The 13237-nt window shown below is 52.0% G+C and overlaps 1 protein-coding gene across 9 annotated transcripts in view; it reads right to left on the bottom strand.

The window, feature by feature from the left end:
• Atp2b2 (ATPase plasma membrane Ca2+ transporting 2) overlaps window positions 1-13237 on the bottom strand; it is a 314666-nt gene that overhangs the window by 6400 nt on the left and 295029 nt on the right. For 4 of the 9 annotated variants that reach the window (XM_087904421.1, XM_087904424.1, XM_087904425.1 and 1 more), the window contains 7 exons: window positions 12712-12818; window positions 12000-12191; window positions 9073-9286; window positions 7309-7520; window positions 7105-7212; window positions 4872-5054; window positions 3249-3420 (listed from right to left, as the gene is read on the bottom strand). In XM_087904421.1, coding sequence (XP_087760547.1) covers window positions 3249-3420; window positions 4872-5054; window positions 7105-7212; window positions 7309-7520; window positions 9073-9286; window positions 12000-12191; window positions 12712-12818 — 1188 coding nt within the window. The remainder of the gene's footprint in view (window positions 1-3248; window positions 3421-4871; window positions 5055-7104; window positions 7213-7308; window positions 7521-9072; window positions 9287-11999; window positions 12192-12711; window positions 12819-13237) is intronic. The other 5 variants (XM_087904419.1, XM_087904420.1, XM_087904423.1 and 2 more) reach the window with 2 other exon arrangements.

Here is a 13237-nt window from a genome sequence, read left to right as displayed (position 1 = left end):
CTGAGGGGCTAAGAAGGGGAGGCTGACCTGGATGAATGAGGCTGGTGCTGTCCTGGATGACCAGTGGGGAGGCACCACTTCTATGCCTCTGTGGGCTAGAGGAACAGCAGGAGATACACCCTCCCTGCTCCCCACACCTAGGGTGATGGAAGGGTGCTCCCTCTCTAGAAGGCTCTGGGCAGCAGGGCAGCAGCACTGGCTCCCAGATCTAATACCATCCTCTGTGCTATAGAGTCAAGCCTGTTTGGAAACTGATGTGGAGTGGAGCATGAGGGGGCTTCAGAACACACTCCTGCTGGTCCCCTTGCTGTGTGTCTTGGCCAAGAGGTGTCTCTGATTACCCTGGGAAACTCTCCTCTCCTCAGGTGAGATATGTGAGGTAAAGGAAGTGGAGCTGTTGTGGGGAGCTCAAGTGCCTGGCATCAGTGGTTTGTCTTTGGATCTTTGTGTGTGTGGGAACCAAATTCAGTTTTGAGTCAGAATGAGAAAAGCTTGCAATTCCCCTAGGTTCTCTCCCGGATGCTCTGTCCCATCCCAACTGACCATGCCTCCCCGTGTGCAGTGTTTGCCTGGGGCCATCTAAGAGCTGCGAGGGGTGCACAGTGAGTCCCCCAACAGAAGCTTCCCCATCCTAGCTCTTTCTGATCAACTCTTAAAGACACAAAGGAGAGAGATTTGTCTCCCTCCGGGGCACAAAGAGTCCAGGCATTTCCTTTAGCAGGCACGCGGCCAGTCCTCTGCTGGGGAGATCCTGCAGAGAGTCTGGTGGCCGAGATCCACCCACCCTTCTGCTTTCTGTCATACCTTCCTACGGGAAGAAAGCACTTTGACCTCTAAAGGAAGCTTCTGTAGTATCTAGAGGGTCCTCAGTCCCAGAAGAGCAGAAGAGGTGATGTTACAAAAACTACCCAAGCAGAGGTCAAGGAGAGAGACAAGGGGATGTCTACGTGACATCCCAATTGTGATCTCGGAGATCCAAATGCGTCTTTGAACTGGTGGCAGTCCTCCTAAGAGCCAGGGCACCCTGTTAAGGAATGGTCAGGTTGTTTTTGAGACCTCGCACCCAATGAAAGGCCCAAAGAGACTTAGAATTACAAATTGGAGTTCAGAGCAGAGGGAATAAGTGGGAGACTGTTAAAGAGGCTAGGGAGGTGACAGAGTGGAGGCTGGGTGAGCGAGCTGAGTTTGCTTTTGGCCTCTTTCTCTCTCAACCCTGAGAGGGAATTAAGGATCATGTGCCAGGATGGTAGATGAGTTTTGGTATAACCCCAGGTAGACTTTCTTCCAATGACCGCTCCAAAGTTAGGGTCACACGGAATGAAGGAGGGATGGGTCTGTCTGGAAGCAAGAGAACGGGGATACACAGGCCTGTCTGTAAAAGTGTGTCGGGAGCGGCCTCCTTGATGACCTTTACGCTGGTGCAGAAGAAAGGCTGAGAAAGCTGCCGAGATGAGAGGGCAGTGTTCAGTTCTAGCACGTGAGGGCTAAGCTGAGGGACTGCCAAGGATGCCCTTGAAGGACACATGGGTGCCTGGGAATGCCACATGATGTCTGTTGTGCCTAGGGCAAAGTACTTTGCTTCAGGAAAGAGGTGAACCAGGATGAATAAAAAATGAGGTTGTTGGTCAGGTGGTTGTGGTGATGCCAGCACGTATGATGCAGAAGCAGAAGGATCTCTAGGAGTTCAAGGCCAGCCTGGTCTATAGAGTGAGTTCCAAGAAAGCCAGGGCTACCACAGTGAAACCCTGTCTCAAAAAAAAAAAAAAAGAATTGAGCTTGTGCCCTGGAGCCAGAGTCTTAGCAGTCAGAGCTCAGGGTTGGATTGATGGGGTGGGGAGTAAGGAAAGGCCAGCTGAGCATGGATCACTCATACAGGTGATCCAGACACCGTCTGCTCACATGGGTCTCTGTCTAATCTGGGTTCATCTTTTTACAATGGGAGACCACTCTTCAGCCTCCTTGTCATCTGGCATGCCAAGGAGGGCAGTCCCCATGGGATGGTAGTGGGACACCAGCATGGATTGCCTATCAGCGGGCTCTCAGTGATCTGTGCCCTCTGCTGGAGGGCTCCAGTGGAAGAACCCTGGACCTGTGCACACATCCTCCCTGCTGAGGGGGGCAGGGAGGGGTGACGCTGGGTGTTCTGGGTTGGGATGGGGTGGGGCCATTTAAAATGCATCAAGAGATGGAGTCTTTCTCATCAAAGACCCTGAAGGCTGGCTAGGGCAGCATACGGGTTGTGTTGTGTTAAGAGGCTGGAATGAAGATTCCATATACTTTGGGAAGGTTTGAATGGAGGAACCCAAGGGCCTGGAGAAGCCCAGCAAAGATTTAGACAGAGCCAGAGATGAGAAGCCCTAGATCAAAGGTGGTGGTAGGGGCAGATGTGCTTGGCAGAAGGAAGATGAAGAGGCACTCAGAGTCCCAGGCTACCTCTCAGATAAGAAAGAAAGGATACCAGAGTTAGACCAGATCTTTTGGGACTAGCTGTCACCCTGCTAAGATGTATGTGCCCCACCATTCTCTACTTGAGATCAGCTGGATGGAACAGGAGCCTTGTCTCTTCCAGGAAGGTGTTGGGACTTTAGCATGCTCTACCCTCTGTGGGGGAAGGGTTAGGAAAGCAGCTGGTACACTCAGTATGCAAGGGAAGGACACCATGATCCTGAAGGGCTTTGGTTTCCTTGGTCTGTCATTCCTGTCTGTGACACTGGACCTGCGGTGATTGCTTGGCTCATGGTCCCTCTTGTTTTGAGCTCCCACTGTGACTGTGACCCCTGAGAGGCTTCTACACTTTGATCCACATTAACCCTTTGGCTGACTCCAAGACCTCAGTCAGTGAACTCTGACCACTTCCCTCATAGGCCAAGCTTTTCCTGACAAGGTAAGAGACTAGAGTGAGGAGCTCTCTGTGCTTCTCTTGGTGACTGGTACCTTCTGGCCTTGGGTGCTGAGGCAGACTGGGACCCCTTGGGATTCTAGAACCTTCTTGACTATGGTGTGATCCTTCGGCAGATTCAGACCTGTGACCCACTGCTAGTTACAGTACTTAATGCCCAGCTAACCCCATAACTGCCTGAGGACTCGTGACCAATGAAACTGTCTTCAGTGGCTGTGGCCCTTCAGCCCCTGGGCCTCACAGTGACCCCTGTCCCCCCATGTCCTCTGGAATCCCGGCCCCTGCCCGCCTGCCCGCCCAGGAGCTGGCGTTGGTGGTGCCAGCGGAGGCGGTAAGGAGTCACACTCACGCCCAGCTGCAGCAGGAGGAAGGCTGGTCGGAGAGGAAAGAGCATTGGATAACGACACGCGACTAGGGCTAGAGAGACTGGCTACGTCCTGGCTCTGGCTGGTGACGGAGGACTGTCTCCGCAGGGCCCCCTGGAAGGAGGCCCCGCTCTTGAAAGTATTGACTACTTCAATCTGCAACGGAGGAGAGAACGAGACAAGTTGCGAGAAGAAACGAACACCACAGCTACACGACTGACGGGTGCAACGTCACACAACAGCCGCAGCCACGGCGACAAGGACAACACCACTTAAAACAAAAATGCCAGACAGACTCCAAGGCTCGGAAAGACGTCTGCTCAGCTCTGGACCCATCTGTAGGCCTGGGCGGGGGGGGGGTGGTCCCAAGCAGGGGTGGGAGGTAGGGGCAATGGGGTGTGACCTCTTCCCTCAGTAGTGGCTCAGGGATTGGGGTAGAGGTGCTGTCAGAATGGAAGAGTGGCTTCAGGCTTAGAGCCAGAGTGATGGGGTGAGACCTTGGGGTGTACAGACCTTGGGCCAAGGTCTGGCTCTCCTTATTTCTAGCTAGGTGCCCTTGGGCAAGTCCTATTTCTTGTTATTAAGAAAAGGCAATGCCATGCAGGTGGTAGTGGTATAAATGGCACAGTACCAGGCCCACACCAGAGTTCAGGGAGGGCAGACTCAGTTACTCGCACCCACTCAGGACTATAATCACTAGGGGACTATAGTCCCTTCTTCCTGAGGTGTGAGGACTGCGAGGTACCCTCCCAGGAAATAGGGGCTGCCAGGGTCCTGGTGGGAAGGACTAAATGGGCAGCGCAGGGCTATATGAGTCAAATGAGTCCCTGTGGGGTGCAGGGAACCCTAGTGGAGGGGTTTGCTGTACCATGGAAATGTAGCGATTGATCCATGTGTCACTTGCCCAGATTACTCGGGCAAGGGATATGAGGGCAATGTCTTTCTTGGTTTCCTACAGCACATTCATCAAGTACAGGCATGGGGGCCTTGGGAGAACATGGAATGTGCATGTGTGTGGCCTTCCTGTACCATCACGTACCACACTGTGGCTGCAAAGCTTTAGTTCTGAGGCAGAAGCCTGCTTCTAGCTGGGCAGGCACTGTGCTTGTATGTTCTCATGGATAATCCTGGCTTGCATGTGTACCTCTGTGTATGGGGATTTTAACCTCTATTCCACATCCGGGTAGAGTCAAGGGCAATGCTCTGAGACCCTCACAGAGGCAGAGTGTGCATACCTGTAAAGGTGACTGTAGCTCCCTGGCTGTCAGTTTCCCTTCATAATGGCTGCCCCTCCTAGAACCCTCACTCACCTCAGCCCTGCTGGCCACCCCCATTCTCTCAGGGCTCCCTCTAGAAAACCATGGTGGCTGAGACTCATGTCTACCACCGGCTAGTCTGAGGAAACAATGGTCTTCCTGAGGCTGCACTCTGCTTGTGTAGTAGAAGTGTGTGTGCACTCATGGCTGGAGGGCTGGTGAGGGCTCTTCTGAGACCATACGATGGACATGGCTCCTATGGCCACCCTCCCTCACATCAGAGTGTGAGGGTGCAATGGAACACACCGGCCACACCCTCAAGTCTGGCCCAGTCCTAGGAGTTCCCCGCACCTGTGTCTGGATCCGATTCAGGCCCCGGAACCACAGGATCTGGCCACGGCGAAGCTCCCGCTCTGCGTGGTCTATCTCCTCCACGTCTTCATTTAACTCCTCCTCAGGAATCTCCTCCTTTTGCGTGAGCCGCCCCGCCTCCTTCAGGAACTTGAGTCTGCTGGTAGGGATGGTGGCAATGACCTGCAAGGGATGTACCCAGCAAAGGGTCAGAACTGACGACTTTCTTCTCGGTCCTTGAGTCCCATTCCCTCCTTTTCTGCTTCTCTGTTTCCTAGTCACATGTTAAGCTCCCCTTTTAACCTGTCACCCATTCTAACTGGACTGCTTTTGTTTCTTCCTCCTCCTCCTCCCCTTTCTCCTCTTCCTTCTCTTCCTCCTTCTCCTCCTCCTCCTCTTCTTCCTTTTCCTGAGACAGGGTTTCTCTGCATAACAGCTCTAGCTGTCCTGGAACTAGCTTAGACCAGGCTGGTCTTGAACTCACAGAGGTCCGCCTGCCTCTGCCTCCAGAGTGCTGGGATTAAAGGCATGCACCACACCGCCCGGTTTATTGTTTCTTAATAATAGTCTTTTTATTCCACTTATTGGACACAAAGAAGAGAGTGAGACAATGTGGCCTTGAGGAACTGGCTGCTGTGACTTGGCATACCCCAGGAACACCTGGATCATGTGACTCAGGGCAAGTCATATTTCCCTGCTGAGCTCTGGACTCCTATTAATAAGGCTGGGGTATCTTTGGGGTTTGAGGACCCAGGCAGGTACTATGTACATGCTGTGCAGACCCTTCTGTGAATGACTCCCAGGGAGCACAAGGTGTCCTGAACCTGAAGGCAGACACACGTGAGATGCATGCATTCTTATTCTTCCCGAAATGCTTGCTCCCCAGGCTGAGGCCTGAGAGTCAGACATCAGAGGCCCCTCATATGCAGGCAAGGGCTGCACCTCATGCTTAGGCTCTCTGGAAGTTCAGGGTCAGTGCTGGTTATTGGCACCGGTGTTAGTGCTCATGAGTTTGCTCCCTGGATGCCGAGGGACCCCTCAGGATGTAGGTCCCAGGGTGCCCAGGAAACAGAGGAAGGGTCCTAATCAAATTTAGTGGCTTTTTGTTTGTTGTTTTGTTTGTTTCTGTGTAGCCCTGGCTGCCCTGGAACTCACTCTGTAGACCTCGAACTCACAGAGAACTGCCTGCCTCTGCCTCCTGAGTGCTGGGATTAAGGCGTGAACCACAGTACACGTTGTCATGACATCACCATCTTCTCTTCCTTCTTTGGGATGGGGTCTGGATATGTAACCCAGACTACCTTCAAATATGCAGTCCTCCTGCCTCAACCTCCTGAGTGTTAGTATTACAAATGTGTGCTTCCATACCTGGCTCACCGCTGTAGTTTCTTATTCTAGCCTGGGAATAATGTGAAGAAGAAAATCATCTGAGTCCTATGATGAGTCCACTTCCTGGATGTCTGGGCACACTGGGAATAAAGTCCTTTTTAGCTCAGTTTATGGACAAAGACACTTCTCCTATGTAGTGTCCTGGGTCAGGCGACTGAGATTTCCAGCTATCAGCAATGTGATGGTGTGTGTGGTGTGTGGATGTGGTAAGTGCATGGAATGTCCATGGATGCCTAGAACCTGGGTAGATGTAGAGAATGAATCAGGTGGAAGAATCTTCTAGAGTCAGAGATGGAGTGGCCACCAGAGAGCACCTTCAATTTAGGAGATGCTCAGAGACCATAGGCGCACCCCAAGTCACACTGTAACATGGCAGGATGTATCCCTGCTTTTGCCATCAGGTCACTACCCTTAGGACACCAATAGATGATCCCCCTTTCAGCACGTTGGTTTCATGTTCTGAGCTGCGGCAGGCTGAAGCACCCAAGCTTGGTGCCTTAGCATCATGCTCCTTATATTAAGTTTTTCATAAGCTTCTACTTAAGGCAAGTCATGCCAGTAAAATGGCATTGCCTTTGGACATAAACTTAAGTTAAAGCAAACTGCTGCAATTTAAAATAGAAAACACGAGCAGTAGTGAGATACAGACAAAAGGTCAAATTCAGAGTGTCGGTACCCACAAGTGGCCTGCATTTGAAGCCTTGGACCACCTCCATTGCTATGATGCCCAGTTTTGGGAATGGCTTTCCCTGGTATGGACAAATCACAGCCAGGACCAATCCTGCTGATCTTCTTCCCTTGATTCAAGGCCCCTTTTGTCCACCCCCAGATCCCCCACGCTGACCTGGCCCCAGACGAGCTCTCCCAGGCCGATGAAGATACACCACATCCACTGGTCCAGCTGGAGCGGAGAGCAGCTGAAGGGCTTCCCGCCAAACTGCACGATCACTATCTGCGGGTCAGAGATCGGAGGGACAGACACGGAGATGGCACGGAGGGCCGGGGAGCCACCGCCTTGCCCAGCCCAGGTTAGGTGGGAGCTGGGTACCTGGATGGCAAACGTGCCCAGAACGATGGTGCAGAAGATAGGGTTCCGGAAGATGCCGTCAAAGACGTTGCGCTCGCCGTGGATCTTGCGGGCGTTGATCTCGTTGAAAAGCTGCATCATGACGAAGGTGTTGAAGATGATGGTGTAGTGCTCCGAGGGGGGTGAGTGCAGGGGCGCATTCCTCCCGCTGTCGATCTGGAACATCTTTTCACCTGCCAAACCAGAAGGTGGGGCAAGGCTAAGGCAGGGGATGGGGCAGAGCGCAGCCCGCGGTGCTGCTCAGGGAGCCAATCCTTTCTCTAGATTAGTGGTTCTCAACCTGTGGTCCATGATCCCTCTAGGGGTCAAACAACTCTTCTACAGGGGTCAGATATCAGTTATCCTGCTTACTAGATATTTAAACTACAATTCATAACAGTAGCAAAATTACAGTTATGAAGTAGCAATGAAAATAATTTTGTGGTTGGAGGTCATCACAGCACGAAGGTGGTAACGTGAGGAAGGTTGAGGACCACTGCCCTAGATGATAAATGGCTTGGGGCCTGTCACCTTTTCTGTTGCCACCTGCATTACACAGCAACATTCCTTACGAATGTACTGGGAGGACACAAATCCTTGAGGTAAGCTTAAGCAAACGTGTCCTAGAGACCTGTGTATTTGAGACCTGGTACCCAGGCTATGGTGCTATGGGGAGGTAGTGGAACCAGGGTCTCATGGAGCTCATTATGTAGCCAAGGATGATCTTAAACTTCTGATCCTCCTGCCTCTGCTTCCCAAGTACTGGAATTACAGGCAGGTACCACCACGACCTTTTTATTGTGCTTAGAAGAGAACCAAGGGCTTGATACATACTGAGCAAAGGCTCGACCACATCTCTAGCCCTAAGGGAGGTGGGATCTCTACAAGGTGGAGCCTGGTGGGAGGTTTCAGGCCATTAGGGGCCTGGGCCCACACCTCTCTCTGCTTCCTGGCCATGAGGTGAGGAATTTTTCTTCATTATGTACCCTTATTTTGTTACTGGCCCCAAACAATGGCATCATCTGAATATGGCCTCCTACAGCGAGAGTCCAGATGATCTCAGGGACTTTATTTTATTTTTTTTAAATATTTATTTATTTATTTATTATGTATACAATATTCTGTCTGTGTATGCCTGCAGGCCAGAAGAGGGCACCAGACCCCATTACAGATGGTTGTGAACCACCATGTGGTCGCTGGGAATTGAACTCAGGACCTTTTGAAGAGCAGGCAATGCTCTTAACCTCTGAGCCATCTCTCCAGCCCTCAGGGACTTTATTTTAAAGAAGGAAAGTTGACGAAGGCATAGGCAAAGACCCTTGGCTCTCTGAGTGGCTGGAGGAGCTGAGGAAGGAATGGACAGAAGTTGTGTGCCCCTCCCCGGGAAAGTCTCCATGAAGACTTCTTTCTGGGGCAGAGAAGTCGCTAGAAGGGGTCAGGGAAGGGGCAGGTTGCTTGGCCCAGGGCCTCGGCTCTCAGGGGCTAACAAGGCTTCATCAGTCCTGGATGTTGCTGCCTTGCCTGGTGTGTGCTTAACCCTACAGCTGGCCTGGAGGTCAGCCAGCCTGGGACAGGGTATGGCTGCTTCTGGCTCCCTGTGTGCTGCAATTGACACTTTACTCCTTGCCTCAGTTTCCCCATGAGTAAAGCAGGATGGCATGTGTAAAGCCAGATGTTGGATGTGGGCCAGGGTGTGTTCAGAAGTTGGTAACCTGGCCACAGAGGGGTGAGTTCTGGGGTGCTCACCCACGAAGAGCAGGGTGAAGATGAGGGTGAGCTGGTACACGGCATGGCCCAGGATGTTCTTCATCATGGTCCGCGAGATGAGCGGCTTGTTGCGGCCGTAAGGTTTCCTCAGGAGCAGAGTTTCGGTAGGCGGTTCTGTGGCCAGGGCCAGGGAGGCAAACGTGTCCATGATGAGGTTCACCCAAAGCATCTGCACGGCCTTGAGAGGGGAGTCCTACAACAGTGGTGGGGAGAGGACCGTCACTTAGTGAGCCACCAGAGCCAGAGGGCAGGCTCTCAGCAGGATCCCATCACAGGTTGTAGGCTGCCCTGGCTCTGGTGCTCTGAGCATGTGTGGCAGGTTCTTAAAGCTTCTGTGGAGAGTGTTATGAATTGCCTACCTCAGTCCTGGGCCCACAGGGTCGATAGTCACAGCTCCCTGGCTTCTGGGAGACTCAGCAACATCCTTGCCTACTTCCCTCCTGTCTGAAGCCAGCACCCAACCTGTTAACTCCCTGCTGCCTCTGCCCTTCAGCCTCAGGGGCTCAAGTCTCTGTCCTGGAGACAATGTTCTTTGAGCTCTGCTCCCAATTCCATCTTATCTTCCATCATGTTATATCTTATGGGTGTTTATAACTATGACTCCAAAATAAATGCATGATCATGCTAGGGAGCCCATCAAGTAAGACAAACACACGGAGGTGATCTCCATAACCATGCTGGTGTGGACGCTGTCAGATTCACTCTGGGCCCAGGCAGGACAGAATAAGCTCTGTGCGCCTGACTGGAGGAGCTGGTCCTTTATCCTCCACTCCTCACAGATACAGGCCTTGCCCGCAGCAGCAGAGCTGACCTCATCTTCACCCCCTTCCTTTATTTAAAGTCATCTGTGACTTCCTTAAAAAACATTTATTTTTATATACATCGGTGTTTTGCTTGCATGCATGTCTGTGTGAGGGTGTCAAATCCCTAGAACTGGAGTTACAGACAGGTGTGCGTTTCCATGTGGGTGCTGGGAATTGAACTTGCATCCTCTAGAAGAGCAGCCAGTGCTCTTTTTAATTTTTTTTTATTGATTTGTTAAGTTCTACATTTTTCTCTGTTCCCCTCCCTTCCTCTTCCCTTCCCTTCAACCCTCTCCCATGCTCCCCATGCTCCCAATTTACTCAGGATCTTGTCTTTTTCTACTTCCCATGTAGATTATATCTATGTATGTCTCTCCTAGGGTCCTCTTTGTTGTCTAGGTTCTCTGGGATTTTGACTTGTAGGCTGGTTTTCTTTGCTTTATGTCTAAAAGCCACTTATGATTGAGTCCATAAAATATTTTGTCTTTCTGGGTCTGAGTTACTTCACTCAATATGATGTTTTCTAGCTCCATCCGTTTGCTTGCAAATCTCAAGATGTCATTATTATTTTCTGCTGTGTAGTACTCCATTGTGTAAATGTATCACATTTTCCTTATCCATTCTTAGGTGCGACCAGTGCTCTTAACTGCTGAGCCATTTCTCCAGTCCCCCCACCCCCCGCTGTGACTTTTGTAGAACATTAAGGGACCCCTCCTCCAGGCTCTCTTGACCCCAGAATCTTAGCCACTCTCTTCTTGTTTAAGATCTTGTTCTCTTACTTCTACATCTGTCTTCCTGGGGCCCCTTCAATGTCTCTTCAATGTCCCTTCAATGTCCCACAGACACCTGTCACATGGTGTCTAGAACAAACTTCTTCCACACATGGTCTTCTATCCAGAGCCCCCTGTCCCTCACCGTTGGCTCTACCCTTGACCTTCCTATGGCCCATAGATACCCCTCCAGGAAGTCCTTCTATTCTGAATGCTTCACAGCTTCTTGCTTGTCTACCTTCCCTGTGTTTTCCCTGCTGTCCCTGCCACCTCACTTCTGCCTGGTAGGGCTGCGGCTCTGGGCTTTCTCCAGCCATTCTACATTATCAGATATAAGAACCTCAGGGTCATGGGGCTGGAGATATGGCTCAGTGGTTAAGAGCACTGACTGCTCTTCCAGAGGTCCTGGGTTCAATTCCCAGCAACCATATGGTGGCTCACAACCACCGGTAATAAGATCTGGTGCCAACTTCTGTCTGCAGGGACACATGAGGCAGACCATTATATACATAATAAATACATTTAAAAAAGAACCTCAGGGCCAGGTGTGCAATTTCCTACCAAAGCCTGCATGGCCCTGCTTAGACAGAGATGTTGGGCCATCTGATCCTTGTCTTTGACTCTATTTTCTTAATGGCACCAGTCCAGTCTTCAGGAAGCTGTCACGGTAATGTCTACAATTAACCACTAGAGGGAGCTTTTCACCTACAGACCAGGAGAGAGCCAGCAGACACTCAACCCAACTCTCAGGGCTTGGGTGGCACAGGGTCAATACTGCAGCTACCATAGCACCACGGTGGCGGTCACAGCAGAGAGGAGCAGTGTCCTATGGCCCTGTGACCCTTGGGGATGGACTCTGGGTTCCCTTATAGGTAGAGGCTTGTGTACCCAGGTGGTGACTAGGAACAGTCAGCTCTCTGAGACTCCCTTAGAACTGAAGTCACCCTTTTTGCCCATACCAAAAAAGCCAGTTCCTGGGAGCTGCAGTCTGGTTATGTCAGGAGATATAAAAGGCAGGTTGAATACCTGGCCATCCTCTCCTTTGAGCCTGTTTCTGCCTCTGTGAAACGGTACTCACTCCACCCGGCTCCTCCTGCCTCAGTGAGCAGCCTGCTGAGGACCCAGTGACAGCGATCTGGACAGACAGAATCCCACTGCCTCCTCCATTCAGCCATACCGCTCCTAATCTACCCCACTCCGGAGTGAAGGCCCCACTCTTGTGTAGCACACGATGTGTGTCCGTCTCCAGTGTTGTGATTCCCCGCAACCTAGGATGTCCTGGAGGCTGGAGACTGTCCTTCCCAGCTTTGGGTATGGTTCTCCCAGGACCCACCTGTGTGATGCAGGCACCTGTGAAGGCCACGATCACAGCCACCACATTGACTGTCAGCTGGAACTGCAGGAATTTGGATATGCTGTCATAGACATTCCGGCCCCACATCACTGCCTTGACGATGCTGCTGAAGTTGTCGTCCGTCAGGATGATGTCTGAGGCCTCCTTGGCCACATCGGTGCCTGCGATGCCCTGTGGGGACAGGGGCAGGAGCCTGGTGGGGCAGCTGGGGAGGTGAGTGGCTCTATATGGCCGTTCTTACCTCTAACACAGTCTTAACCCTGTACACCTCACCCCTGACCTAAAGGAACCAGCTCATTCAGACCAAACAGAAACGCACATGCATATTATGTGTTTACATGCATACAAACATGTACACATATACAGGTGTGCATGGGTGCACACAGCCACCCCTCTGAGGCCAACTTTCTCCCCCAGGAAGCCTGGCCCTGCTGCATTCCTCCTTGGTCTCTAAACACCCAGCAGGCAGAGCTGACCCAGCATGGCACTGGTTTCTCCTTTCAGGAAGACCTCTGAGGCTAGGCTGGGGCTCAAAAGCTTTGACTGAATACAAACTTTGGCGGATGGCGAGGGTGGGTGTTAAGTGTGTGTCGGAAGTCTCATATGCCAGTTTGAAGCTGTGTAGTCCAGCCTTGCCATCCTTGCCTTTGAGACCCAATCAGTCCTGAAGCCCCCTTCAAGCCACTCTTACCATTGCGAAGCCCACATCTGCCTTCTTGAGAGCAGGTCCATCGTTGGTCCCATCCCCTGTCACAGCCACCACCTGCCGCTGCTCAGTGTGGGTGCTGTCAATGATGCCTAGGGAGTGAGACGGGGTGCTCAGGGTCCCAGAGCCAGCCCTGAGCCTCAGCATGGCCTCTTCCCTGCCTGGCCAGCCCGCCCCTCCCATCATTGCTCTTTCCAGCACTTTCAGCGTCCCAGGCTCCTCATTAGCCCAGGCTGGCTTGGGGCTGCCCATCCTCCAGCACTGCCTTTGCTCTTGCCGTTCTTGGCAGTTCTATGAGAAACACAGTCCCCTAGTTATTCTGCCATAGCCACACCATTTGCTAGAGATCCTGCCCCACTGGCTTGTGACCTCTCTCTGCACACACATCTCCAGTGACATAATTGGTGAACACCAGATCGAACACAACGCCTCACGCCTCACTGTGGCTGGTTGCCTCCTTGTCTGCATGTAGGCATTGCCCTGTCTGTGCTAGGCAAACAGCATCAGACTG

Source organism: Myodes glareolus, chromosome 3, assembly GCF_982192425.1.
Source record: "Myodes glareolus chromosome 3, mMyoGla1.1, whole genome shotgun sequence".
NCBI lineage: Eukaryota > Metazoa > Chordata > Mammalia > Rodentia > Cricetidae > Myodes > Myodes glareolus.
This window is presented reverse-complemented; position numbering and strand designations above follow the sequence as displayed.